This window comes from Chaetomium strumarium (genome assembly GCF_033439665.1).
Source record: "Chaetomium strumarium strain CBS 333.67 chromosome Unknown B0T15scaffold_2, whole genome shotgun sequence".
Classification (NCBI taxonomy): Eukaryota; Fungi; Ascomycota; class Sordariomycetes; order Sordariales; family Chaetomiaceae; genus Chaetomium; species Chaetomium strumarium.
This window is the reverse complement of record NW_026944430.1, coordinates 2,836,441-2,864,200: the sequence shown is the minus strand read 5'-3', so window position 1 is coordinate 2,864,200 and position 27,760 is coordinate 2,836,441. Positions and strand designations below refer to the sequence as shown.

Genomic DNA, 27,760 nt, shown 5'->3' with positions numbered 1-27,760 from the left:
TCGTCGCTACACCTAAACTGGCCTGAGCTCAACTATCGCTTGCCGCATACCATATTTCACCAGCATTGTTGATACAGGATTTCCCCGCCAATTCCCCGCCTGGACGCGCTTCAACCATCAAATGGCGAGAATTATGTTCATGTTTCAACAGATGCGGGGCTTTCGCAGGCGAGCAGGCGGAGGGCTGGTGTTGTTCGGCGCAGAACCACCAATGAGCCATCTCTGATCCAACAGACCCTCAAGGTCGCTGTGGTGAAATGGTTCAACTGGCGTGCTGCAAAGCCGGCGGCTAAGTACCATAACACGAAAGCGCTCGCTTCGTCGCAGCTTCATGGTCGACTGAAGGGACCGCACCAGCACCCCGATTCCAGTTCCAATTAGTCATGCGCCACTTTATATCACCACTTTCGACTACGAGATGCGCCTCCGATATCCATCTACAACGCTCGATAGCTCTCGTGATGAAGGTGGACAGTCGCGCGTGGGTTTTGTTGCGAATGCACATTGGAATCGTTAGAGTCCGGTTCTATGGCCTCTGACAGCAGTGCATCCCGCTGTCCAATACGTGACACTTTCCTGTCCACGTACGCCCGCCCATCGCCACCGGTTTCTTAAACAAAGCGAGACCCAGAGATGACAGCATTGAAGTCGCTCAGAAACTGATCTGGCTTTTCGACCGTGCCGCTGGACACGGATTTCTACCCATCTCCAGCCAAGTTTCCGGCCATACACCGACCGACCCGCTACGGGGGACTTGATCCTTCATCTGAGCAACTGACTCCCAACACCTGACGGTGCTCTCGGTCTGTCCCCTAAGATATCAAGGGCAAACAGCCGGCCAAGGTCAGTCTGACTACAATACGACCAAGGGGTCGGGTCAGGCATCAGGCGATGGTGGAGGAGAGCTTAAGGTCCTCTCGCTGTGATGGATATGGGATTGGGCTGGCTGAACTCGTAAAGGTAACATGCCGTAGTTAGTGGTCTGTGGTGATCAAATGTCTGCAAATTGCTGGCAGATCTACGCTTGGGAGTTGTGGGGCTGGCTGGACAAGGGAATGGCCGCGGCTTGGGGAGCAAGCATGGCTAGTGACGTGCTCTCGGCGTCCTGCTTTGTTGAAGACCCGGAAAGGCTGTCCCCAAATGAGGGACCCTGGGTGGGCAAGTGAGCAAAGTCGGGCGGCACATAACCCGACTACTCAGCGGTGGCTTGGCGACTGACGACTTTAATCTGATATAACGGACGGACTGGACATCGCCAAGCAAGCCGCCGTTCACTCCTCGAAGAGGTTTGCGGGTATAGGGCGGATTTGTCCCTCACCTGCACATCGACGCGAGACGTCGAGCAGCGCCCAGATCGGCGGCTCGTTTGCCGTTACTGCATGCAGCAGAGGGAAAGGGCGCCGGGATCCGGGACAAAATATGTCGAATCTCGCTCGCTAGACACTCGACCACTAGGCACTGTGGTTGTGCAGGCGTTTGCGCATCACCTCTTCGGGAACAGCCCTGGAGATTTGGCGGCAACGGGACCGACCACTGTACGGGTCCTCTCGAGTGCCGCTTCCGCCTGCAGCTTTGTTCCTCGCCTTAACGACCCGGGCATCTATGCTTTCCATTCTGAATCCGGTGGTTTGCCGACAACTTACACAACACAGTCAACAGCAGTTGCTTCAGATTGGGACCTCTGATACGGACGTTCCAGCTCAGAAGCCGGGCGGTTGCATCGGGAGTGCCCCGCTCTCCACAGCGTTCTCGACTCTCGAGCGCCACAACCGGAAGGCTGCCACAGCGCGTTCTCGCTGCGACCCCTGTCAGCGGACCGCCCTGACCAACTAAAACTCAGTATCGGAATCGTCCACGATGGACGACTCTGCACACCTCCGGCCCCAAGACAACGCTGCACCACCAGATGGCAGCACCAGCAGCCAGCGAGGAAGCCACCACCGCCGCCGGGACGGGATTGACCTCGGCATGACGACTTCACGAAGATCCATCTCGCCTGTGACTCGGTTGTCAGGATCCGTTCGTGAGCGAGACCAAGAGCGAGCCGGCGAACCTCACTCCTCAAATCCTCCTCATCAGCGTCGCGGCCGGTCGGTCGAGCCATCGCACCCTGGTTCCCAGAACCGTCGCCGTGACCGGACCCGAAGCCCCGAGCGTCGTAGCGGCCGTCCACCTCAACCATCTCATCGCTCCCGCCGCAGTCGCCGAGACCTTTCTCGTGAACCTGCTCCCCGTAGAGAGCCTCGTGCCTCGCCCGCACGCCCTTCCGCAGCCACCCGCTCCTCCCCACGGCCTGGAAGGGAACGTCGCGAAGCCGCAGATTCTCACGTTCGCCGACGTGCATCTCGATCTCCAGCCCCAAGCAAGCGTCAGCGAAGCCCTAGCCCATCGCTTGGTGGTGACTCTCGATCGAAAAAGGCCCGGCACAGCGTTAGCCCAACGAGACCAGACAGAATTGAGGCGCCGAAATCTCTGCGGCCAAGAGACCATCGTGGCCCTTCCCCCCGACCACCCCGCGACCACTCACCTCGATCCCGCGACCGGCGTTCGAAGCACAGCAGACGATCGGGCCGCTCCAGGTCCTGCAGTCATCCTCGCCGACTAAGGTCTCGATCATCCCGTGGCAACCGTCGCGCTCGCGCCCTATTCGAGAGCGATTCTCGCCGCAGGAGCCGGTCCCCCACGCATCGACATCGCTCGCCTGGCCCTGATACTCGACCTGCTCGAAGTCCTCAGACGTGGGGCAGCCGACCGCCGACTTCATCCGATACTGGATCGCGCCGCAGACCAAGCCCTGCCCAAGATTCCTCGCGTGCGCCCGACAAACCGGCCCCACTTACTTCCCCACGTGAAATTCGGAGTTCGAAAAAGAACGAAAAAGGACGAGGCAACGACGGTCCGCGGTCATCCAAGTTCGACCCAGCTTCCGGCGCTAATAGCATTGAGGTGAACATGGCGGCCAGAGGCGGCTACCGCGGAGGTCACAACCCCCAATTGCAAAGCGGATTCCCCAAAGGGCAGTATGATACCCGCGGCTATGCCCAATCTCCAGGCCATGGAACCCCGATCTCTTCATTTCACGGCTCTCCGACGGCCCAGTCGCCGTATGGCGGTGCTGGACGAGGTTGGAACAGTCAAGCTCATTTCTCTCCTCAGGGGTTAGTCAGCTTTAATCTCGTGTCCCTTTCGCGCTGAAGCCATTCATTGACTGATATCTCAGTAACCAATTCTCGCCGCCGTATCATGGTGGTTATGGGCTTCCCACTGGGCCGCAAGCCCATTATCATCACCCTGGCCAAGCACATTCGCCTCCTTATCCGCCGACTGGCCCTTCCTCTCAATATCCCTCGGGCCCGTACCGTGGCGGTTACAGGGGCGGCTCGTTCCGGGGTGGACCGTTCTCCCCCCGAGGTGGCTTACGAGGTGGCTTCAAGAGTGCACAATGGCACGCTCAAAGTAGTACTGGACGAAGCCAGCTTGGGCAGGCTGAGGAGTTGGAACCGTCGTCCGGCAGCCATGCCGAGCCTCCCTCGGACAAGGGTGATGTCTCGACGGTAGAGAGCGACAACCCTTTCAGGCCATCCAAAGACTTGCAAGTTGAAGACACGAGCAAGGTAGAGAAGCCAACGGAAGACGAGATGCCACCTGCGAGCCGGCAGCCTCCAACTGGGCCGCAATCCTCAACACCTAATAAGTTTAGTTTTAGTATGAAAAATGCGGCAAAACCGACCGTGGCGGCGCCAAGGCCCGAGATATCGTCCAAATTCAATGCCGCTCCGACATCGCGAGAGCCTCCAAGCAAGCCGGCCCAGAAACCACCCCCAACGAGGCCCGAGAGAGACCGAGGCGGCTTTCCCAAGAATGCCCCCACGGAACCCGCGTCTGCACGATCACGTCCCGGCATTCCCAGCGGTCCCAGCGACCGTAGGCCGCCCGAGCCGATTAGGCACCCAGAGCCGACCCCGAAAACACGGAAAGTAAAGAAGATCGTGAAGCGTCTGAAGGAGAAGCCGACGCTTCCTCGGGATCTGGCCGCCTCCAAGTCTGTGTTCTTCAGGAAGCCAGGCAACGAGTCAGTTGTGGGTTCGGGCACGTACGGCAAGGTCTTCAAAGGCCTGAACGTATACACCAAGAAGCTTGTGGCACTGAAGAAAATTAGAATGGAAGGCGAGAGGGACGGCTTCCCGGTCACAGCTGTGCGGGAAATCAAGTTGCTCCGCTCGCTCAGCCACAAGAATATCGTCCAGCTACAGGAGGTCATGGTCGAGGCGAACGACTGCTTCATGGTGTTTGAGTACTTGTCGCACGACTTGACCGGTCTCCTCAACCACCCGACCTACACGCTGGAGCCCGGGCATAAGAAGCATCTTGCCCAGCAACTCTTTGAGGGTCTTGACTATCTTCACACTCGAGGCGTCCTACATCGCGACATCAAGGCCGCGAATATCCTGGTCAGCAGCGACGGCATCCTCAAGCTGGCTGACTTCGGCTTGGCGCGGTTCTACGCAAAGCACCACCAGCTCGACTACACCAACCGTGTCATCACCATCTGGTACCGGTCGCCGGAGCTATTACTGGGAGAGACGCAATACGGTCCCGCAGTGGATATCTGGAGCGCGGCCTGCGTGATGGTAGAAATATTCAACAAGCGAGCCATCTTCCCCGGGGATGGCAGTGAGATCAACCAGTTGGAGAAGATCTATTCCATCCTTGGGACGCCCACCATGAAAGACTGGCCGAACCTGATAGAGATGCCCTGGTTCGCTCTCCTCCGGCCTACCTACCGGAAGCCAAACGTCTTCGAGGAAAAGTACAAGGAGCTGCTGACACCTGCCGCCTTCGACCTGCTCATCTCGATGTTTCAATATGATCCGGATAAGCGCCCCAGTGCCGCCGAGGTCCTGAAGCACCCATACTTCACAACGGAGGAACCCGCGCCGCGGCAGGCCGTTGAGTAAGCTTAATATATCCCCTGTCCTGGCTTCTGACTCGCATGCTGACTTCTCGACTACAGACTCAAAGACATTGGCGGCGAGTGGCACGAGCTAGAATCCAAAGCGCTCCGGAGGGAGAAGGAGAAGAAGGAGAAAGAGCGCGCTCGTGCCGCCCAGCAGCATTCTGGTTCAAGGGATGAAGGCCCCGAAAGCGTCAGCAACCGCGACAGGGAGCGTAAACGGCCGAATGAAGGCGTTGAAGCACAGCGGGAGGCAAAGCGGCCTCATATTGACGCGAATGGCAGCAAAAGCCAAGTTGGATGACATCAGTCTGGAGCGGCCTCCAAACAAAACTTTGGGAAAGAGTGGGCTTGCGGATCCTCAAGGGACCTACCGTCCTCGGAACACTAAGAGCGGAGGAGCGCCCCCTGGGAGTTATCGGAGCTATGCCGGGCGTCTGGATGTTCACCAGACATTGCCGTGACAGTCAGCACGGCGCAAAGAGATGGGGCCAACAAGGTCGATGACAGGAAAATCTAGATGTCCGACTACGTGTATTACTATACGAGGGGGATAACGGCCTTTTACATGTCCACCCTTTGGTCGCAGACACCGTTGAACTGGGCCACGGTGAGCTGACAACCTGGGAAGCAGAGGGGCATGAGCGATGGACTGCTGAGGGAGGTCAGGCCAGGGGCAAGCCAAGCATGTGCAAGTGTAGATAAGGTGTTGAAGAGGTACATGCTTCTATGTCTGAAGAGCCAAATAGCGGCCGGTTTAGACGGATATACCTGCTGATACGAAAGCAGTTCACTCGGGTAATAAATTCATCGCCTACCTGCATGTTTCTCGTTGCGTGAACCTACTCGTATTCAGGCAAAGGTACTTGACAGTGCAATACCAGATGTCTCGGGCAGTTTGGATGCCTCGAGTGTTGGTAACCCCTCGCGAACCAGCCAAACTGTCGTTTGTCATTCAGCACTTGTATGTTCTTATGTTTTCCCAACTTATTAGCGTTCTGAGGATGAGAGGATCCGAAAACTGGTGTATCAAGGGCTCAGATATTGTGGCCGCGGGTTTCAAGATTGCGACTGGCACGAGTGATGGCCAGACGGCTCTACCGAAACCATCACAGCCGCCATAGGCCATAGTAAACCTTAAGCGTGCTACTGACAGACTGTGACCGTGGCGGTATCGAGTGAGACCGATGTTGGCCATCTGCTAGTAGTGATGAAGTCACTCGTCCTGAAAAGCCAATCGCCAAGTCCATGGGGCTGTGACGAGTTTTGTGTCTGTTGGTTGAATCTGACAGATTGATAGGATATGCTATATTTGAAAAGAAACGAATCATGATATGTGACTTTAATAATGGTGACACCAAGGCAGACCTTGTTTCCTACCTAGGACCTTCTGTATAGAGAAATGCTTAACCAGGCTTATGAATCTCATGCTAGCCGGTCCATGACCAACGCGGAGTTAAGCCGACCTCTACCGATACATATTTCGTACTTTTATGCTTTTCAGAGCGACCATCTTCCGAGTGATGTTATAGGAACCCATTTTCAAAGTATATTCTCTATACTATGTAAAAGTCATGTCATCGGGCGAGAGCTTAGAAGGGATATGGTGTTTACCTATTTTGACCGTCCGCAATCACGGTCAATAGACATGAAGGACATTGCAGGAGCTACATATATATACTTCAAGCAACCAGTGTCTTAACTCTCAGAGCCGCGTGGACGGAGGGCGAATGTTACTCGCTGACCGTAGAGGTTATTACCGTAAGACCTGACCTCGACAGTAACGTCGTTTTGGTTAGCAATAATAGGTGAGCGTCTAAAATTGCAGCAAATCTGGTGGCTACACTTGACTTATAGAACAGATACAATTGAGCCCCACGTTTACGTCGTAGGAAACTAGAGGGGAGAGAAAGTCCGTTTGTACTAAGTTGCACGGTTAAGACTTGTAATATGGTTACCAAGAAAATACACGTATGTATGTAATGTAATGCAATCTACATACAGCACACCATGTAGTACAGTACACAGTATCAGTAATCCGGGTACAGTACTGCTTGTATACCTGCTGTGCGTATCATACCACCAGGGAATGTTTCTTACATAGCGCTAAGTACTTGACTGATACCGTTCTCATGTATTGTACAATACTTCACTTTTCTGTTCCTCACTACTCCGTACATTGCATCGTTTTGAAGCTACGTGCATAGATTTGATCTATCAACCCGAAGCGAATCACCTTACGGGAAATGCAAAAGGGTCGCCTTCGCTTCAAGCTTAGCGCTACACTCACGGCGTATGGACAGTTGTCAGTTTTTGACAGACTGTTCCGTTCTAATCCCATCACCCATCTTGTAACTCATGAGTCCTGACCTGATTCAACTGAAGCTAGCAGAGAACAGCAGATACCACGCTTGCGTGGTCCGTGCGCTGGGTAACACTACGTCATAGCAAGAGCGCTTCACTGACGGAAACAACGACCTTTGAGATGGTACTATGGTGGTGAGGACAACCCAATAAGTAACACAATAATCGTTTCATGCAAAGAAATATTGAACTGGAGATTTTAACAACTTACAGAAAACATCTAGAACTCCACTCCCACCAGACCAGCTATGGACGGCGTCGCAGGAATCCTAGTCGGTATCCTCTGCCTTCTGTGTAAGTGCCGGCGCATTACCTTGTTTGCCCTAGTGCCCTTTATTCAAATAGCCTCCTGCTTACATGACGACTGACCACCAGTCCCCCCTCTGGGTGTCGCTTTCATTGCCGGCTGTGGTGCCGACTTACTTATTAACATACTGTTGACAATCTGGCTGTATGTTCTCCTGATGTAATTCACCAGGTCAACGACACTGCTAACCAAAAGACCAGGTGGTTTCCCGGTGTGATCCACTCCTTTTACCTCTTCTTCGTCTATTTTGACCGGCGCGACAAATACAAGACGGGCCGTCCTCCTCTTCAACGAGCGCCTTTTGTGTGGAGCGACAAGGTCCAATCCGGGGGAGTCGCCATGGCCTACGGACGGATCTAGACCGGGCGAATCTTGGTCACGGAAGCTATCGCGTCGAGCCGCTTTGTTTCGTGGCTCGGTCGGCAACTGCTAGCAACCGGACGGTATTTATCACGAAAGGGAGGCATGGCGGAGTCAGGAGAGTCAACCTGCCATACGAGATTGGTTGTGGCAAATAGTGTATTCATTGCAAACCGAGGGTGTTGAGCCTTTGAGGTACGGATAATTGTACCTTGCATACGTGTGTGCGCCTGGACCGAGGCCGGATCCCCAACCGAGACTACGGGTCAGGAAAGATGCGAGTGATACCTTCCCTACTACGTGACACAATCCGTGGAGAGGCAAGGTTGCAAGTCGGGAGTTGGTGTCTTGTTGGAACTCGAAGTTAGGTATCAAAGACAATGGTAGGTGAGGTGTTCTATAGGGCCCCTGTTTGGACAGACAGCATCTGAATCCGGGTGGGGCGACTCTGAACCCCGCTTCACGAACCCTTGCTCGTGCGCTGCAAGTGGCCTGCCGCAGGACCTTTAGACGACAGCCACGACTGCCTGCAGGACGCGAACTACTACATAACAGCTCCCACTCCGGTACGCTCAGCGGGCTCTCAACCAGTCACGATGGCGAGTACGGAATAGAACGCGAGCGCAGATCGTGCACCCGCCAATCTAGCAATTGCACAACGCATCAGTTTTACTTTATCTTTGATCGAATCGAATCAATCAGATTCACACAGGCAAAGAGGGGCGACGCTGCTGAAACGGGATCGTTCGAGATGCAAGGCGATTGCGGAACTGGCTTTGTCGGATCCATAAGCCGACGCCCACGTCAACGCCCGATATCCCAACGTCGCCCGGAGGCTCGAGACACTCCATGTGCTGCTCCCGTTGCCACTCTCGTGCCGCCCGAGTTGCGCGAACACGTCGTCTGCATTCATTGAATCCGCCACTGACCCATTGACCCCCTGGACGCTACTGCCCGTCCTCCGAGTCTCACGGGCCGCCGCCGCTGTCCGGATCGTCCTGTTGCTTGGTGCTTGCAAGGTGCTTGGTGCTTGGTGCTCGCAGCTTGGCCTGCTGCGCCTGCTGCTTCGGTTACTACGACGACACGTCTGCATGGTGCGACACCTACCCGTGCTGCTCGTCTAAGTCTGCATTGAGCTCTCCTGCTTGCCATTTATACATCCAATAAGCCGCACACCCCTTGCCCGATGGCCTCCGAGCATGCAGATGTCAATGCCGCAGCGGATGCTGCCAACGCAGAGGAACAAAAGGACCGTCCGACGCCTCTTGATCCCGCTGTCCATGTCCATGGGCCCTCTTCCTCTCGTTCCTCCAACCCTTCTACCTCTTCACCGGCTGGGCCGGTTCCTGAGAGTTCGTCTAAGCCCAGGCGGACGCCCTTCCCTATCTCGTTCCCGCCTCTCTTCTTCCAGCCCAGCAAGGCGCCGTCCGCCACGCTCGCTCCATCTACTGCTGAGGGCAGGCCAGTCCCGGTCGCCGATTCCACGGAGTCCCAGCACACGTCTGCGCTGCAGAAGCTGAACAGCAAGTACTCGTCGGTAGTCCGTCGCCAGGGCTACACTCCCGAAGCTCCTGCTGCTCAGAGCAGCACCTACTCTCAGCCGGTGCTTGTGCGCACTTACAGCGGACCCCCGCCGTCCCGAGGTTCTCGCAGCGCCCAGTCGCGGTCTTACAGGCCACCAAGCAGCAGCCGGGAGTTTCCCAGACGCATGCCGCTACCCCCATCTTCGACATCGGGGAGCCGCCAACCCATTGAGCCCACGCTGAGCGACGTTGGCGTTGGTACTACGAGCAGGAACAGCGCCGGTTCTCTCGGGTACAGAGCAGATATGAACGAGAGCAATCCCCACGACATGAAGATGTCGCACCCGCACAAAGGCGGAAAACCCTCCAGCAGCAGCAGGCTGCCCTTACCATGGCCATGGCACTCGTCCTCGCGCCAGGAGCCCGAGGAACCCAAGTTGCCTCCACTGGAAGCCTTCTCGTTCAAGAGTTTCATGGCTGATATACAGGCTCAGGGTGGCGACAATGATATTGGGGCCGACCTAGACCGCATCGCCGAGATATGTGCCCGCTCGCGGTACTCGCTGAGCAATCAATACGAAGTCCACGTAGCGCCTCATGGTTCAGGCGCTTCGTTCACGTCAGGCGTCGGACCGCCGTCCGCATCCGCGCCCCGCAGGAAAGGACACAGCCATAGCCGCAGCCGCAGCCACGGTCAAAGCACGGGCGGCCCGACGCTGCAGGCCATCACATCGGACGACGAAAGCTCGGCCAGATCCCACCCCAGGAGGAGGAATGGTGGCCGGCGACAGAGTGCGGCCTACGGTACGCTAGAGACGATCATGTCCTCGAGCCGGTCCTCCGAGGAAGACAAATCCAAAAAGAAGCCGGCGGCCGAACTAGTTGACGAAGTCCGCGGAAGGGCAGCAACAAAAAGGGCTCGGGACAAACACAGTGGATCAGGTTCGGCATCGGCATCGGCATCGACATCAGCATCGGCATCGGCATCAGCATCGGCATCAGCATCAGCATCTACCGGAAACGACGGAATCGCAGTTGCCCAAGGTGGACAGCAAAGTTCCGAAGCAACCGCTGCAGAGGTAACGAACAGGTTGGCCCGGAAGAAGTCGGCCTCCTTCGCCAGCGCCATCATGGATAACGGCCGCAGCTCGAAGAAATCCAGCACCTCGTCCTCCACAGCGCAGCGGAACGCGCCTGCCGCACAGACCTCAGCCCTGCTCAGCGAGCCAGCCCAACCGCAGACATCGAATAGTCATCTGGGCGTGAGTACAGCGCCAGGTGATGCTGGAGCATCTCCGTCTCAACCACTCCGGCGGGCGCCCATTGTAAGGGCACCACAACCACAACAACCCCGAATGCACCCGGCGCGCGGGGCCCGTCGTCCCCAGCACGGATCCGCTGACGCAGGGCGAGGACAAGCCGGATGGGGCGCTTGGATCCCGTGGCGGACAGGGCAGCAGCAGACGGCGACGACGAGTCATGCCGAAGGCAGCTTGAGACAGCTGCTGCGGTCTGCTGGCGATGCGCCGTCGGCTGAGAGGAGAGTGTCAGGGGCGGGCGGTTAGCATTGTGGTGGAATGTCTGGATATGATGAAAGAAACTTAGGTCTGCACAAGTAACCGACATTGGTTGTAGGACTGGGAAGTGGGTAGACGCGCTGTTTCCCTTCTAACGAAGAGCAAAAGAACAGGCAGCATTATTAGCAGCATTTTGAGGGTATGTGACCAGCATGTAAAGTAGCCAGCTATGATAGCAAGTAAGATATGCCGGAGATGTCGCATTGTGGCGCAGAGAGGGGGGGACAAAAAAAGGAAAGAAAAGTCAGTGCATCTTTCTTCTATACGGTGGAGATGATATTCGGTACGAAGGTTTGGCTATGCGGACGCGTAGTCTTAACACGGTGCCTCACAATACACGTCACAGTCGGAGAGTTGGGGGCGCAAGTTCTCTACTTGTGTTATTGCTGTGGTTCGTTCTTCGGCGGGCAGCATCATGATATGCGCTATATCAACCCCACGGCTGGGAGCATCGCTGTCTTCCCTGTTTCGGGTCGCGAGGAAGATCGTCAGTCAGCACTAATAAAGGCTACATGCTGTGGACTACTTAGGTACGAGCACACATATACAATGTGTATTTTCCGGTAGGATGAGGCTGTCAGATTATAAGTAGTACTAGTAACTACTACCTGGTATGTTATTCCCGATCTTCCTGCCAGGCACCCATGCTTCCGCTGCTTATCCATCAGTTGGTTGCGGGGATATAACGTTGGTTGGCTGAACACCTGCCAACGGACGTTCGTTTTGGCAGGCGCAACACCGTTAATAGGTCAAGGAGGTAGTTATTCCCGCGCCCGAGCCTTTCAGAGTCTCTCCTTCCATAATACGGATGGCCCGAATTCCTCCCTGCATCCCTCGCTCCCAGGAATCCCGACTTGGTTGTTGGACAGACAGTCTGAGCGGATCATGGCCGACAGCGAGCACGCACGCATCGCTCAGTGGCAGGGCAGCCTGCTGCCGAACATAGTCGACCGGCTGGCGCGCGACCTGCCCGATGCCGTATACGCGGAGTGGCCGGTGCTGCCGGCGTCGTACGAGGCCGGTTTCCGCCGCGTCACGTACGCCGAGCTGGCCAACGTTGTCAACGGGCTTGCCTGGTGGCTCATCGACCAGCTCGGCCACCCCAGCCAGACCGGCGAGGTGCTGGCGTTCATAGGCCCCAACGATGTGCGGCTCACGGCGCTGATCCTCGCCGCCGTGAAGACGGGCTATGTGATCTTCTTCACCTCGCCGCGCAACAGCCCCGCGGCGCACCAGTCGCTCTTCGACCGTCTCCGGTGTCGTGTCCTGCTGACTCCGGACCCGGTGCCGGCGCCCGCCGAGCCCGTGCTGGAAGCCGTCGTCGAGCTGCGCAGGCTGGCCATTCCACCCGCGGACGAGCTCCTCAGCAGGAAATACCCCCACTATGGCTATAGCAAGCCGTTTGAGGAGGCCCGGTGGGATCCCCTCTTCATCATGTAAGCGCCCTCCCTTGTTGCTGTTCCAAGCATCGTGAGGTTCAGCCTGACCACGCAGCCCAGACACACGTCGGGGTCCACCGGCATGCCGAAGCCCCTTATCTGGACCCAGGAGTCCGGCGTACGCCAGCACAACGGCAGTGCCCTTGCTCCCCCAGAAGGCGTACCGTCCTTGTACGGCCTGTACCTTGGCAAGCGCGTAATGAACACGCTGCCGCCCTTTCATGTGAGTTCCTACTGCGCGGAAAGGATTCCTCTCCTTTCGTTCGAGGGCGTTTGCCTTGTCACCAATTGCCAAAGCTACCTAAGGTAACTAACCAACCATGACATGGCGCAGGGAGCCGGATTGGGCCAGTACTTGTTCTTTGGCATTCCGTTCGGGAACGTCATGATCTCGCCCGCCACGGCCACCATCGCGACGGCCCAGGGGGTTGTCGAGGCGCTGAAGCGGTCGCCGGCCGACATCGCGCTGCTGCCCCCCTCAGTTGTAGCCGAACTGGCGCAGCATCCTGATCTCCTCGAGTACTGCGCCGAGCACCTCGAGCTGATCGTCTACATCGGGGGCGATCTGCCTGAGGCCCTCGGTGACCGAGTCGCCGCCAAAGTGCCGCTGCGCTGCCAATGGGGCGCATCCGAGGTCGGCGTTCCCGACCAGCTGCTGCCGGCCGAGCTCTCCGGGCGCTCCGACTGGCACTATGTCCGCTTCCATCCGGACGCCGGCATTGTCTTCGACGAAGTCGCCGACGGCATGTACGAGCTCGTCGTGCGGCGGGACGAGGCGCTGGCCGACACGCAGCTGCCCTTCAGCATCCGCGGCCTGGACCGGCTGGAGAAGGAGTACCGCACGCGGGATCTGTTCGAGCCGCACCCGACGGTGGCCGACGCATGGTGCTGGCGGGCTCGCGCCGACGACGTCATCGTCTTCCTCAACGGCGAGAAGACCAACCCGGTCTCGATGGAGCATTACATTGTGGCCCACGCGCCCGAGCTGAGCGGCGCCCTGGTCCTGGGAGCCCAGAGGTTCCAGGCCGCCCTGCTCATCGAGCCTGCCGACGCCGACCTCACGCGGACGACAGCCGAGCAGGCCGCCCTGGTCGAGCGCATCTGGCCCGTCGTGGAAGAAGCCAACCGTGCAGCCCCTGCGCATGCCCGCGTCGAGAAGCCGCTGGTTCTCGTGACCACACCAGACCGCCCGCTCATCCGCACTCCCAAGGGCACCATCCAGCGGGCTACCAGCATCGCCCAGTATTCCGCCGAGATCGACCGCCTGTATGCGGATGCCGATGTTATCCTGGACGATGACGATGACATAGTAGCCTCCGGCCCGAGGCTCGATCCCTCCAACACAAACGCCGTAGCACAGTTTGTCCGCGAGAGCGTTGGTGCCGTCACCGGCTGGCACGACGTCGACGACTCGGTCAACTTCTTCGAGCGCGGCATGGACTCGCTGCAGGTGCTTCAGCTCACCCGTACCCTACGCCGCGGTCTGTACCGTTCCGACCTCGGCATCTCGACTGTCTACCAGCATCCCACCGTCCCCCAGCTAACCGCCGCCGTTATATCACGGAGGGGCAACGGCGCGCGGATGGAGGATCCAGATAGGGAGATCATGGAACCGCTGCTGTCCACGTACCGCGGCCTCATCCACCAGATTCCGAAAACAACGACCAAGTTGTCGTCCCTCGGAGACGCCAACAGCAGTACACGACCGCTCCCGGAACCGGTCGACGTCGTCCTGACGGGCTCGACCGGTGCGCTCGGCACGCTACTCCTGCACGCGCTGCTCCGCCGCCCCGAGGTCGGCCACGTGTTCTGCTTGAACCGCAGCGCCGACGGCGGGCGCGCCGCGCAGGCCAAGCGTTTCGCCGCGGCAGGCATCGCGGCCGACCGCATCAGCTTCCTGCACGCCGACCTCGCGCGGCCGTCCCTGGGTCTCGACGACGCGACGTACGCCTCGATCCGCGCGCGCGCCGCCCTCGTCATCCACAACGCCTGGCCCGTCAACTTCAACCTCGCGCTGCCGGCCTTCCGGCCCCAGCTCGCCGGCCTGGTGAACCTGTTCGCGCTCGCCGCCGCCGCCAACCATCCCATGCGCATCGTCTTCATCTCGTCTGTCGGCGCGGTGGCCGCCCACCGCGCCGGCCCCGCGGGAGAAGCCATCCTCGAGTTGCTCGACACGCCGTTCCCGAACGGGTACTCACGCAGCAAGTTCCTCGCGGAGCAGTTGTGTGATGCCGCGGCGCGCCACCTCGGCCAGCCGGTGTCGGTCCTGCGCGTCGGGCAGATTGCCGGCTCGGTGCGTAGCGGTGGCGCCGGCGCCGGCATGCAGTGGAACCGCGCCGAGTGGCTGCCCAGCCTAGTCCTCACCTCGCTGCGCCACCTGCGCTGCCTGCCGGACAGCCTCGGCCCGGCTTTCTCCAACGTCGACTGGCTTCCGGCGGATCTGCTGGCCGAGGCGGTCTGTGACCTCGCGTTCGCGGCTGACCTCCCCCAGGAGGAAGAAGGAGGAGGAGGAGAAGACCAGCCCGGCGCCGGCGCCGGCGTCTTCCACCTGCGGAACCCGCATACCACGCCGTGGCGCACGCTGCTGCCGGCCATTGTCGACGTGGCGTTGAAGCACGGGGCACCGCGACCGGACATCGTGCCGCCGGCGGTCTGGCTGGCCCGTCTGCACGAGAGCGAGAGCAGCGATGGCGTGTCCAATCCGGCCGTCAAGTTGATCGACTTCTACCGCCACGGACTGTGGGCGCCCCGCGATGCCGGCGGAGGCGACGACCCGTCCGCTAAGCTTGCTAATAATAACAATGCTGCCTCGCCCGTCGTCATGTTGTCGGTCGGGCGAGCGCTGGCCGCCAGCTCGACCCTGCGCAACATGCCGCCAGTTGGTCCGGAGTGGATGCGTAAGTGGGTGAATGAATGGATTGCGGCTGAGAAGTAACTTAGGTTGTTTACTATATTCGAGTATGCCAATGCATGGTGTAGCATTTGGAGTTTCTAGCCGTCGTGAAGCGATGCGATGAGTGGTGTGATGGTCTGATTCCCAGTTTGTCCCGGGGCAACATTGAGGTAGACGGGGTACCTTAAGTTTCCAGTTGTTCCACTTGATGAGCGAGGACAGTTCTGGTACCTATGCCGTATGCGTGCCTTGATATGTCCCATGGCCGATTCCGATCCTGCCCTCTCATGGACTTTCCGCTCCCAGTTCCACATCAGGATACAAACACCGGTAGATAAGCCGGTATACCAAGTAGGGAGACATGGTTTCTCATTTTGACGAAAACATAGTAGGTGGGTATGTACATTAGACATATTGGCACCTTTGCGTAGTACTTCAGATCCTGCAAAAAACGTTGCTTACCTGAAAGGTGCCTAGATCAATCCGTACAGCGAATGAGCTGAAGTTTCGTTCTTGCCTTGGACCCGACCTCAACTGATGTGGTGTCCCTCCACAACAGGGAAGGTTTGTCCAGGTTCCGCCCAGCCCCGTCTCAAAAGGGGCAAGGCTGCCCCAAATGCTGTGCGACATTGAAGGACGAGGCTGAGGTGAGGTTCATATTCGGTATTCGTACGAAGGATTGCACATGTACGTAACCCAGGCCCAAACGCACGGAGATAGAGCCGGCTGCACTAGCCACTCGTGCCACTAGGGGACACAACCGTGGGATGAGGTTCCGGCGCTGAGATGCCGGGGTTGAGGCGGGATCCCCTTGAGGCAAATGGTGCCTCGTGGAGATAAAAAAAGGGGCCGCCAACGGGGTGGCACCGGATTGGCCTTGAGGACGCTCGGATTGCCGTTTATTATCCGTACTCCGTACCTGTCACTGCACTGCCACTGCCACGGCGCCCAACATTGGTTTGGAAGCTGGCAGGCGCTTGTACTGTGTAAACAACGTAAGAGTGGTTTAGGTAATTGCTTCTATGTACTGTACGATACACACCTGGTAAGGTACATATTAAGGTGCCAACGCCTTCCGCCAAACCAATTGCTACTCCCTGGGATCTTATCAATTGAAGAGGGGCCCTTTATTAGCCAAAGATATCTCCGGCCGGCCAAAATCTTCACACGATGATAAAATATAGAGTGTCCTCTACCTCGAAGACGGTTGCTCTAACCGTGGACCCGAGTCGGCTACAAGGATAAACGTTTCCTCAGGGGCACGGACCACATGACGCACCGTTCACGATAACTCGTTTGGCAAATAGGTACAAAGTCGTCCGAACAGTTACCTACCAGGTACCTTATTACGTAGGTAGGTATGATTCATTCTTTTTTTCCTTCCTGGTGAAACTAGCATATCCGATAGCTGGCTTAATTGAGCGGTAAAGAAGGAGTCGGATTTGGCATTCTGTTCCACTATCTTATGTATTTACCTAGAATTTCGACGGGGTGGGCTTCCAACTACTAGTAATCTGTACTGGGGTAAATATGTATCTCCGTCGCTCCTGCGACGGTGAGCCAGCGTCTCACGTACCTCACCTTGTATCCTCGCTACGAATACCTGGCAGCCATTTTTCCCTCTTGCAGGTGTCCAGTTTCCTCGCCTTTCCCCTTTTCGCCCTCCGGCCTGATCCTACTTCTCTCCAACCTCCCTCGTAGGCTTCGAGGAAGGGTCGCGAGACATACATCCGTACCTAGGTACTCAACCGCCTCTCCTGAAAGACGCGTGCGTGGTGCTCGTGTCTTCGAAGCCGAGAGTGCTCTGCATTTTATTCGTCTGCACACGTCGGCTTTCTTCCTGCCGCAGGTACCTACATTACGAAGCAAGGACTCGGACCCGTGCTCAGCTCCGCATTCTGGCTAGGTTGGTCGGCTAGTTTAGCAGGGTGGACTCGGCAAACCTCTCTCCGGGCCTTTGCTAGCCTACCACAGTATTGCTACATTTTCCCTAAAACCCGCTGTTTGCTACGGACGGCCAGGTGACAAGGTTTGAGCGCTATCCTACACCATCATCACGGAATTGATGGGTCGGCCTAACTGACAGAAGCTGTCTCCATTGCCAGGCCACATCCTCGGATAGCGGCATCATCCAGCTTTGCAATCCCCGCCGAACGAGCTCGACATCGCGAGCTCGACGCTGCCCAGACCGCAGCCATGGCTTCTCAGCAGAATCCCCCTTTCAAGGTCGATCGATACGTCGTCATCCACGTCGCTACGACTTGCGATGAGCACGGTGTTTATGTGACAAAGGACTCCGCCGAGGTTATTGAGCTTGGCTGGATTCTCCTCGACGCAAACTCGCTGGACGAGGTGGGCCAGGCCGCCCCCCCCCTTGAAAATTCTAAGGTCCAAACAACGGTTTCTCACCAGCTTTACCTTCTAGCTCCACCGCGAGAGCGTGCTTGTCAAGCCCGTCAACACTCCCATCACTCCTCTCTGCAGTGAGTCAGTCCTGAACCAGATTCCTTTCAGCGGCGGCTCCCCGAATGGGCAATTCGCCGCTGTACCACTACATCAGTGCCGGGTTTGCTGACCAATTCCGTGCCAGCGAGCTTGACCACCCTGACCTGGGAGCATGTTCGGAACGCCGGCACCTTCAGGGACGCCATCAACCGCTTTGATGCATTCGCCTCGGAGCACCTGACGGGCCCCAACCTCGACTTCGTTTTCGTCACGTTGGAAGCATGGGATCTCCGTGTCCAGCTCCCCCGGGAAGCTCGCGACAAGTCCGTCGTGCTTCCTCCGTATCTGCAGCATTCTCGGACGTTCGAGCTGCGCACTGAATATCAACGGTGGCAGCAACACCACCCTGAATCGCTGCCGTTCGGACCCTCATCATTGGCGAATATATGTGCGGCGCTGGAGGTGGAGCCGGTTCAATCCAATGCCCCCATCAAGCACAACCTGCCCTTCCACCTGCAGGCTCTTGCTCCAGCATCGCCTCGTCGGGCCATGGAGGAAGCTGTGACGCTGGCCCGTGTGCTCCGCGGCTTAATCCGGAAGTCCCAGCCGCCCCACGACCATCCCGATGTGCTCACTCGCCCGATGGATGCCCGCGCCGATGTTCGCGCTTTCTTGTCTGAGCGCAGCAAGGTCCTGCACATGTCTGGCCTGCCCCATGACACCACCCAGTCGGAACTCGAGAGTTGGTTCACCCAGTTTGGTGGCCGCCCCATTGCGTTTTGGACACTACGCACCCCCGAGCAGCACAAGCCGACTGGTACTGGTTTTGCTGTCTTTTCTTCGCACGAAGAGGTATATAAATACCTGATACCTGCCCTACCCAGTTCCCAAGCATCCCCCTTCTCCATTTCCCTCCAGTCTCGATCTGCAACTGGCACCCGCTGACCCCTGACCGTATCCAGGCCGCCGAAAGTCTGTGCATGAACGGCCGTGCTCTGAACGAGAAGGCGATCGAGGTGTCCCCATCGTCAAGCCGCGTCTTGGATCGGGCTGCTGAGATCCTCACCCCGTTTCCCCCTAGCAAGAACCGGCCTCGACCCGGCGACTGGACCTGCCCCTCATGCGGCTTCTCGAACTTCCAGCGCCGCACCGCGTGCTTCCGCTGCTCGTTCCCTGCCGTCACTCCCGGCCCGGCAGGCGAGATGGGCTATGGGTATGGGTATACGCCACCGGCGATGATGCCCCCGCCTCCCCACATGGGCCACCATGGCCACGGTGGCGGCCACGGTCGCATGGGCGGTTCCGGCGTGGTGCCTTTCCGCGCTGGTGACTGGAAGTGCGGTAACGAGGTGTGTGGCTACCACAACTTCGCCAAGAATGTCTGCTGCCTTCGGTGCGGAGCCAGCCGTGCTGGTGCTGCTGTGGTTGCCGACTCGGGCTATCCTTCTCCCATGGACGCGCCTTCTTCGTACGGCATGGGTCAGGGCTCCATGGGTGGCACTCCCGGTCCAGGCCCCTTCGCTTCCGGCGCCGCTGGCTTTGGCTCTGGTGTTGGATATGGCCAGCACTTCGGCGGTCCGCCGAGCACATACGCTCTTCCATCCGGCATTGGCGGCGGTGCTGCGCCCTACCCTCCGCTGAACACCCACTTTGGCCCTGCGCCGGGTTCTCACTCTGCTGGTCCCTTCGACAGCCGCGCGGCCGAGGCGGCGTTCCAATCCGCAGGCAACGGCCCCGCTTCCGCCGGCCCTAGCAACAACTTCTACTCCCAGGGTGAGAACGACCCGTTTGCCTTCCTCTCCTCGGGTATCGGTAGCCTCTCAGTCAGCAACCAGGATGCTCGTCAAAACGGCGGTGCCGCGCCGCCGAACAAATCGCCCGCATAAGCACCCGGTCGACCATCATCCCAAACATAGCGCTGTTGCCCATTGTGATGCTAGAATGAGTCCGTCTCTCGAGAGCTGCCGAGTCCTTACACTCCCTCGCACGCATGGCAACACACCAGACATGAGCCCGACGACGCCGATTTTCCGGCACAGCGGGATCTGGATTTTTCCGCCGAACAACTCACTCTTACATCGTCTTTGTCATTTGAACAGATATTTGGGGTTGGGGGAGAAGAGGGGGTGGAAGGGGGGGATAGATTGTTTTGGCCTTGGCAATAAATACTACAAGTTTCGTCTGTTTCTTCAACAAGGTGCGGGGAATGGGCTTTTGGAGGGGATACCGCGGCCGGTCAGTTACTGGGTTTGTGGGGGCGAGTGGACGGCGACGGATGGATTTGGCAGGGTCAAAAGTTTACAGAGGGCCGGAAAGACAAAAAAGGAAAATTGCGATTCTTACAGTGTCCCCTCAGGGCGGAGTTTCTTTCGAACCCACAACAATGCTGTATTGGCTCTCTTTTCGGCAAGGGGTCACAAAGGGGGACCTGTTTATTTTCGCCTGGTCAATCGCCTTGGGGGCGGCGCCCGCTTTCGAGTTCACACTCACGCATACAGTTGTTTTCCAATATCGTCGACTCCGAAACTTGCGACACCAAAACAACAACCACACCAACAAGAACATAACAACAACAACGGGCAGGATCGGTTGACTGGGGCATGGGTGGGCAGGTTTTGGAATCTGGGGTCCGCGTGGGAAAGGGGGGAGCGGCGTGCATAGCGAGGGAGTGTACAGGGTTATATCTTGGCCTTTGGTGCTCATAAACGGCGGCTGGCGATGGACGCCCTGTGCCCCGTTTTCTGTGCGTTAATCTTGTCCTCTTTGCTTGTCGGCTGTTTCAAATCCTGTCTTCCCCTCTTTTCCTCATCTACCTGTCTAGTTTGCTCCAGATTGAGGAAGTTTTCATTAATTTTTTCCCACGAGGTAAAAAGTCCGCTGTCAGGGCCGGGCTGAAGGGGAGTAAAGCGGAACATCAGGGGGCGAAGGGGTGTTGGTTTCGATCTGGAAGGGGAGGGGGTGAGGGGGTTATTTTATTTTCCGAGGCTCCTTGATGTGTTTACCAAATTATTCCAAGCTATTATTGCGCCAACTTCGTTTCCCATTGCTCTCGAGCTGACTCGCACATATACCGGCTACATGCATGCCCGCCATCTCAAATATCTAAAAATTGCTTTCGGAACTGGAGCTGCACGTCAGCATTCACTCGTGATTTCTATACGGAGATCTAGGCAAGGAATGACTGGCACAAGGGGTTGTAGACTAATGTGTGAGTAGACTAATGTGTGAGGGAACAAAAACAGAAGGCGATGGCAGCTGCAGGTCTGGGAATACGGCGCAGCTGCATGGTTTGGGGATGTTTCTGATCTTTCGACGACCCTGGAGGCTCTTGGTACGATGCTGTCTGCAAGTGATGAATTTACCTAGTCGCCAATGCCGGAAGGTCTTTGCTTGGCATTAAGATGATTCAGTTTCATTGTCGGTGGCCAGCGAGACTACCTATCTAACAAGATGAAAGGCTTGTATTAGAAAGAGAAAGCCCAGGAATGTGTACCCTCTGTAACCCGGCGGCGCCCTACTCCAGCTCACTCATCCAGAAGGACAACCCGGGCATACGAGATCAACCCGACCAATGCTCCGATGTCTCCAATGACCAGATCGGGAATGAGCCATCCAGAACCGCCAGATATACCTGGGCCATCCGTACGCCGCCCCCGATCATGCCGCCTGACTCGACGAAGGCGAAAATGCTCCAAGCAACAACAAACAACCCCTAACGAGTACGCAAACGAAGAAATCATCCCCGTGAATTCCGGGTGAAAAAAGAAGATGCCCCTGTTCCCGGTAAAGGTGCCGGTATGGTAGGCGTATGCAGGCTTCTTCGAGACCCATTAACCATCATCGAGTCGCCCCGAGTTTTGAAGCCAAATGCTGTCGGACCAGAGCCGTATCCCGATTACCATGGCCGGTACCAATCCCGGAGCCTCCTCGTTCGCTCGTCCTCGCCTACATTCTGGGGGGCAGTGTACAGCGAGCTGTCGAGCTCCGAATCCGAGAATGGCACTACCTCCTCCTGCTGGTCGTCGTTCAAAGCAAGACCGCCTTGGATGCCTTCCACCAACACGTTTATCTCGATCTCTGCATCCTCCTGGTCGTCTTCCTCGGCCTCCTCCTCCTCCTCTTCTCCTTCCTCAAGTTCGTCCTCAGACATGTCATCGTCCTCGCGATCGGCATCCCAACCATCCATATCCTCCTTGCCATCATCGTCATCATCGCCATCTTCCTCCTCCATATCCTCACCCTCACTCTCACCCTCACCATCTTCTTCGTTTTCATCATCGGCCCGCTCCAAAGCGGCGGCAGCAACAGAACCACCCACATCCCCAAGAACATAAGCGCCGGGATTGTTCAAAAAGTCATCCCAATCCACCTCGGATCGGTCAGCATCATCATCCCGCGCTTGCTGAAGCTGACCCTCTTGACCCCTACCATCATCAGCCATAGCCTCATCCCCATCCCCATCCGCCTCCGCAGCAGCCCGATCCTCATTGTTTTGCTTCCCCTTCCTCTTGTCCTTCCACTTCCGTACAAGACCCTGCCCATTGTACTTGTCATCCGAATACGGCTCGTCCGCCTGGGCAAGCAGCATCTTATCGACCAGTTCGGGCTTGCGGGAGACAGGCGCGTGGAGGTAGAGTTGCGGGTCCTGGCACACGACGCGGGGCTGGGGCAGGTCGGGATCCGGTTCCCATCGCTGGTGGCGAGCGACGGGTAACCAGGCCGACAAGTCCTCGTCCTCGTCTATGGAGGACAGTAACGATTCCATATCGTTGTCATTGTCATTGCCATCACCATCCCCGTTCTCGTTATTCTGCGCTGGTTGGGGCTGGGCTTGGGGTTGCTGGATGCTGGCCTGGAGTGCTTGGAGTTGGTGCAGGAGGTCCTCCTGGCCCATGTCAGGGAATGGAGCGACCTGATGGCGCAACTCGAACTCGCGCTCAGAGCTGGGATACGAGTCGGTGTCGGACTCGGAGTAGATATCCCGTGGACTGTTCCGGGGGCGGAAGGCGGCGAATATGCGGCGTAGCTCGGCCTGCGGAATGGGCTCGAGGTCCAGCGACTCGTCGGGAATGGTCGAGAGGTCGTCCGGGTTCTCTGCCGCCGTGTGTTGTGCTGTCGAAGCGTGCTCGGAGTCGACGTCCATCGCGTCGTCGGCGCCGGGGCTGGTGTGGTAGGTGCCCTCATTGATGGCAAGTTGGAGTCGCTTCGGCTGGTTGAACTGGTCCAGTTGGTCCTGTAGGTCCTCTGCGGACGGGGGCGGAACCCTGTACTTGTCCTTGACACCTTGCTTCGTGCGGTAGGTGATCTCCATGGCCATCTTCAACAGCTTGGCCCGGGCAGTTTGGAATTCGAGGAAGACGCCGTCGAGCTGCTTGACCTCGTCTATCTCTTCCTGCTCTGCCTCCAGGATCGCCGCCTTCTCCTCGTCGGTGAGCGTCTTCCACCGGGCCTTGCGCGCATGCTTGGGCTGCCACATGCCGGGCTCAAAGGGGACGTTGCCGCAGCCGGAGCGGATGAGCTGTTGCTTGAGAGACTTCCAATCGTCCTCAAGCGGGGGCAGTTCGTCGTCACTCATGTACATCTCATCCAGACTCGGCACCAGGCTTTGGCCCGTGTTGAAGTCGACGTGGCCAAAGAGCATCATCTCCTCGACGTAGTTGTCCAAGTTAAGCTGGCGGCGGGCGGCCTCGAGCGGGATAAGCTCGTCGGGTCTCAGCAGATGGTTCGTGCCGGTGCCCCACCCCTCGCGGTGCAGGACGCCCAGTTGGTCCACGGAGATGCCGTGCAGCGGCATGCCGCGTTGGGCGGCGATCAGGCGGGGGTCGAAGTCATAGCGCAGCTTGAGCTGGCGGATCTCCGCCGCTGTCCGGTACTGCTTGCCGCGCAGGAGCTTCCAGAGCGGCGAGAGGCCGCGCTGGCCCATCATGAGGCGCATCAACATGCTCGACTGCGGGCCGAAGTTGGGGTGATTGAAGGCAAGCACGAGCTTGACCATGAACAGCTGCGCGATGTAAAGGTCCTCGTCGGAGAAGAAGTCCGGGTCGTTCATCAACTGCACGCGCCCCGCGGTTCTACCAACGTCCATGAGCACCCAAATCTTCTTGAGCGTCAGGTGAGCGCCCTCGGGCAGGCGGTGGCCCTTCCTCGCCAGCGTCGCAATGATGTCGCGCACGCGGATCTCGCGGTGGACGACCATCTGCAGCCAGCGCAGGCCGGGGACCCGGCGGACCTGGGTCTCGTCGTCATTCAGGGCCGCTTCGCCCAGGATGGGTTTTGCTTGTCCCGGCTGTGCCTGGCTCAGCTCCCTGTCGGCGGCTGTCACCAAACGCCCGGCCGGATCCTCGATGAACCAGCGCCAAAAAACCGGGCTCGAGAAAATGCGAGCCGAGGTGGGCGCCATGTGGCGTGCCCAGGCGAAGACACAGCTGCGCATGTGGTCGTCGACCGTGACACGGACGGCCTTGCTGACACTGTACAAGTTGACGATGTCGACCGGCCGCATATGCTTGCCGACCTCGACGATGAGCTCGGTGCATGTGCACAGCGATGCTAGAAGGTCGAAGCGACGCTTCTTGGGACGAGGTTGAGCCGTGGCACGCTGCCACTCGGCAGTGCCTCGCCTGAGCCTGCGGATGCGCTCCTGGGCCGTTTGGTGGAACTCGGCAAGGACAAACATGTTGGCGTTTTGCAGGTCCTCTCTGGCCAGTATCTCTTCCCAGTTTAGTTCAAAGCCTTCTTCCTGGCTCTCTCCTTCACTGTCCTCCCCGAGCCCACCACGTTCCTCTTCGCCGTAAGAATCATCTTCGTATATCCTGTGGGCCCTTCCAAAGGTGTTACTCCTGGCCCGCTTAACAGAGTGAGAGAGCGTCCTGTTCATGTGATGTGCAATCTGCTGGACGTTGCCTCTGGTGACTTGCGCTTCAATCTCTTCGCGAGTGGCATCTGGGCGGGCCGCCCGCGCAACGGCGAGTCTGCGCTGGCCGGGGTTCAAGCCGCCGACGCTAAGGGCGGCGAGATTGGGCAGCAGATTATTGCCATTGCCGATTCCCTGAGGAACCGACATATCGTAGGCCGAAATCTGTGACGGAACGTGCTGGTCTTGACGAAAAGGAAAAAAATAAAGCCTCTGAAGTCCAGACTGTGTGCTGCAGATCATCTGAAGGAAGTGAGAACTGACTGGGGTAATGCACTCAGCAGTGACTCGGCTCTGGAGAAAAAACCATGGGAGAAGGTGTTTTCGAATCTGTGGGAATCCATCTGCAAAGAAGTTAATATAGGCGCTCGCAGTTGTGGTCGGTGGGTGTGTTGGGGTGATGGTATTGTCATGGGCCTCCTGGTGTGTCAATAAACGACAATAGCAGTCGGTAACTTGAATAGAAAGGTTAGTCGGTCAATGGGAACAATAGTAGTGCCACATTTTCTCGAACTTAACCTCACCTGCCCGCCAGACCACCCATCATGACCTCACCAAGCGTGCTCCACGAAAACGTAAGGCTACCGGGTTGGTCGGTCGTAAGGTCAACAGGGACTTGGTAGCTGCGGTTTGCTGAATATAGTCGGCTCCTGGTCACTGACCCATACCCTCTTCCTCTGGGAGAACGTGGTCTCACGTCCCGCAGCCTCCATTGAGATGTCTCACGGGCCAAGGGGTTCAGGGAGATATTAGAATCAAGAAAAACACGACGCTTACTAAGTAAGATAGCTACAACATAATCAGACTCCGACCCTCACTGGCCATCTGCCAACACCAATAACGCCTTCCGGTAAGCCGGGATTGTCAATCTACCCCCTGAGCAAAAAGACAGTTCCACGTCCCAAACATTCAGAGGAAAGCTGGGCTTCATTGAGCCAGGAATCTATCAACCGTTGGGTGGACTAAATCCCCTAGATATCAAAACATGTATAGAACTGGAAAGGATAATGACTGGGCATTGAATAGCTCAATTTGCATGTGTTTTTGACCTAGTTGTGATAACTTGTGTGGTGGTTCAGTTGCATATTGATGTGGAACTGTTTTTTTTTTGCTCAGGGTGAGCCCCCGTCCCTGCCCTCCATATTTATCATTTTCCATTATCTCTTGCGGTTTGTCTGGCCCACGCGCTTCTGGTTGTTACATACGACAGCTGTCCCCTGTCCCAGGCTGGCGTGGCCACATTCGACGATGCCCGTGAACTGACTGGTAGCGACGAACGCGCACTGTTTTTAGCTGCACGCCGCGACCGGCGTTTCTTACGATCCCCTTCCTAATTGGACGCGCCCATCTCGTTCATCGGCATGTCGAGTTCAGCCGGGTTGACAATGGAGTCGGCCACCTTCCAGATCTGAAGGAGATTGTCCTCGGCCGCGCTGCACACCAGCCAGGGGTCGTTGAGGTTCCAGCTGAAATCTGCCAGGTGGTTGGTGTGCCCGCCGTGCATGAAGAGCAGCTCCGGCGGCCCGTCCTCCTGGTCCTCGGGCGTCTGTTCGTCGCCCACACGGCTGAGATCCCAGAAGAGGACACGCCTGTCGTAGCCGCCACTGCCCAAGATGCCCCAGTCGGTGGGGTGCCACGCGAGCGACGTGACGGCGTCGTTATGACCCTCGAGCGTGTGGATCTTTTGCTTGAGGTTGCGCATGTCCCAGATACCAATCGTCTTGTCCGCCGATGCCGTGGCGATGAGAATCTCCTGCCGTGGGTTGAACGACAGCGCGTTGATGGCATCACTGTGGCCGTCGCGTGCGACCACAGCGGCTCTCGTAGTTTCAGGGCTCCGCACGTCGATGATCTGGAGTGTCAAGTCGTCCGACACGGTGCCAATCCAGTGCTTGACCATGGGGTGGTACTGTACGTCGTTGACGATGTGGTTGTGGTGCGTGTATCTGCGTGCCGGCCGGAGCGTCTTGCCTGTCCCCTGCAGTGTCTTCAAGTCCCTGCCATACAAATTAGAATTAGATGAAAGCACTCTGACGCGGTGGTTGGCACTTACCAGAGTAGTACTGTCTTATCCTCACTACCTGACGCGAGACAGCCTTCCTCGTGTGGGTTCCATGCAAGCCCAAAGCCCTCCTCCTTATGCCCGACCAGTTCAATCTGGGGATTGGGGGTGCCGGCCGGGGTTAGGCTGTGCTTGGTGCGGTCAAAGATCAACACCTTGCCATCTACGGCGAGGGTGGCAATGATGTCGGGGTTCTGAGGCTGATATCGGGCCTTGTTAACCTCGCCAGGGTGGTCGATCTTTTGGGTGATGTTGAATTTGATGACCGGCGGCTCTCCAGACGACGCCTTGCCCCCATGCCCGCCAATCTCGCCGCGCTCCTCGTCGTAGTCACGGGGGTTGGGCTCAACAAACTTGGGAATCTCGAGTTCCGCGATCTGGAGATAGTTTGGCTTTCCCTCCGAGGTGTGGGTCCCGATGAGCAGCCTGTGGACTGTGTATGTCTTCTCCTTCACATCCTTGATATCAGGGAACCACTGAGTAGTGAGAGTTGGCCACTCCAGCGCCGTGCTTGCTCGGGTCAGCCGATTTGCCTTGATGAGACTACCCAAATCCTCCTACCTCAGAATCATGTCATAGAGGAACGGACTGTTCTTTTTCCATGTCTTATATTCTGGAAAACGTCAGCGAAGGCGGCAGCAAGGTTGTGAAGCAAGACATACCCTCATTGATGAGCCTCTGCTCCATGTCGGCGTCGTCCTGGTCGTCCAGCCCAACTACATACACCGTTAGGTCTCACAGTTTCAGCAGAAAACGGGAAATATGGCCGCAAGCATACGGTCGACGCTGTCCACGACGTCACCAGGAGCCATGTTGGATGGACAAATCTTTTCTTGTTGATAGGTGGAGGGTTCAAGTTCGATGGAATCTACTTGAGTGGTAGAGAAGCGGTTCCCTGTTAGCAAAGAGGCAACATCAAAGGC

The 27,760-nt window shown here is 57.5% G+C and overlaps 8 protein-coding genes across 8 annotated transcripts; 6 read left to right on the top strand and 2 right to left on the bottom strand.

The window, feature by feature from the left end:
- The first annotated feature begins 1,771 nt into the window (after positions 1-1,771).
- Positions 1,772-5,548, top strand: B0T15DRAFT_112765 (uncharacterized protein). Its single transcript, XM_062861520.1, has 3 exons — positions 1,772-3,158; positions 3,221-4,954; positions 5,015-5,548. Exons 1-3 carry the CDS (start codon positions 1,858-1,860, stop codon positions 5,256-5,258), a joined length of 3,279 nt encoding a protein of 1,092 aa, XP_062724391.1. The 5' UTR covers positions 1,772-1,857; the 3' UTR covers positions 5,259-5,548.
- Positions 5,549-7,073: 1,525 nt separating this feature from the next.
- B0T15DRAFT_524806 (uncharacterized protein) lies at positions 7,074-8,393 on the top strand. The gene is made up of 4 exons (XM_062868802.1): positions 7,074-7,471; positions 7,532-7,612; positions 7,694-7,769; positions 7,826-8,393. Exons 2-4 carry the CDS (start codon positions 7,567-7,569, stop codon positions 7,983-7,985), a joined length of 282 nt encoding a protein of 93 aa, XP_062724390.1. The 5' UTR covers positions 7,074-7,471; positions 7,532-7,566; the 3' UTR covers positions 7,986-8,393.
- Positions 8,394-9,036: 643 nt separating this feature from the next.
- B0T15DRAFT_112651 (uncharacterized protein) lies at positions 9,037-11,172 on the top strand. Its single transcript, XM_062861519.1, has one exon. It carries the CDS (start codon positions 9,172-9,174, stop codon positions 11,071-11,073), a length of 1,902 nt encoding a protein of 633 aa, XP_062724389.1. The 5' UTR covers positions 9,037-9,171; the 3' UTR covers positions 11,074-11,172.
- A 798-nt stretch (positions 11,173-11,970) lies between these two features.
- On the top strand, positions 11,971-15,459 carry B0T15DRAFT_391903 (uncharacterized protein; the record flags this gene model as incomplete). The annotated part of the gene is made up of 3 exons (XM_062864609.1): positions 11,971-12,521; positions 12,585-12,747; positions 12,859-15,459. The coding sequence occupies 3 exons, from the start codon at positions 11,971-11,973 to the stop codon at positions 15,457-15,459; spliced, it is 3,315 nt and encodes a 1,104-aa protein (XP_062724388.1).
- Positions 15,460-17,366: 1,907 nt separating this feature from the next.
- Positions 17,367-19,908, top strand: B0T15DRAFT_112551 (uncharacterized protein). Its single transcript, XM_062861518.1, has 4 exons — positions 17,367-17,769; positions 17,843-17,900; positions 18,008-18,714; positions 18,825-19,908. The coding sequence occupies exons 1-4, from the start codon at positions 17,614-17,616 to the stop codon at positions 19,746-19,748; spliced, it is 1,845 nt and encodes a 614-aa protein (XP_062724387.1). The 5' UTR covers positions 17,367-17,613; the 3' UTR covers positions 19,749-19,908.
- An 81-nt stretch (positions 19,909-19,989) lies between these two features.
- Positions 19,990-20,813, top strand: B0T15DRAFT_524792 (uncharacterized protein). Its single transcript, XM_062868801.1, has one exon. The coding sequence runs from the start codon at positions 20,069-20,071 to the stop codon at positions 20,453-20,455; it is 387 nt and encodes a 128-aa protein (XP_062724386.1). The 5' UTR covers positions 19,990-20,068; the 3' UTR covers positions 20,456-20,813.
- Positions 20,814-21,667: 854 nt separating this feature from the next.
- B0T15DRAFT_112482 (uncharacterized protein) lies at positions 21,668-25,420 on the bottom strand. The gene is made up of 2 exons (XM_062861516.1): positions 25,300-25,420; positions 21,668-25,230 (listed from the first exon to the last, which is right to left on the bottom strand). The coding sequence occupies exon 2, from the start codon at positions 25,016-25,018 to the stop codon at positions 21,758-21,760; it is 3,261 nt and encodes a 1,086-aa protein (XP_062724385.1). The 5' UTR covers positions 25,019-25,230; positions 25,300-25,420; the 3' UTR covers positions 21,668-21,757.
- Positions 25,421-26,019: 599 nt separating this feature from the next.
- On the bottom strand, positions 26,020-27,751 carry B0T15DRAFT_112491 (WD40-repeat-containing domain protein). The gene is made up of 5 exons (XM_062861517.1): positions 27,616-27,751; positions 27,500-27,553; positions 27,399-27,450; positions 26,829-27,347; positions 26,020-26,772 (listed from the first exon to the last, which is right to left on the bottom strand). The coding sequence occupies exons 1-5, from the start codon at positions 27,647-27,649 to the stop codon at positions 26,106-26,108; spliced, it is 1,326 nt and encodes a 441-aa protein (XP_062724384.1). The 5' UTR covers positions 27,650-27,751; the 3' UTR covers positions 26,020-26,105.
- Between the last annotated feature and the right edge of the window lie 9 nt (positions 27,752-27,760).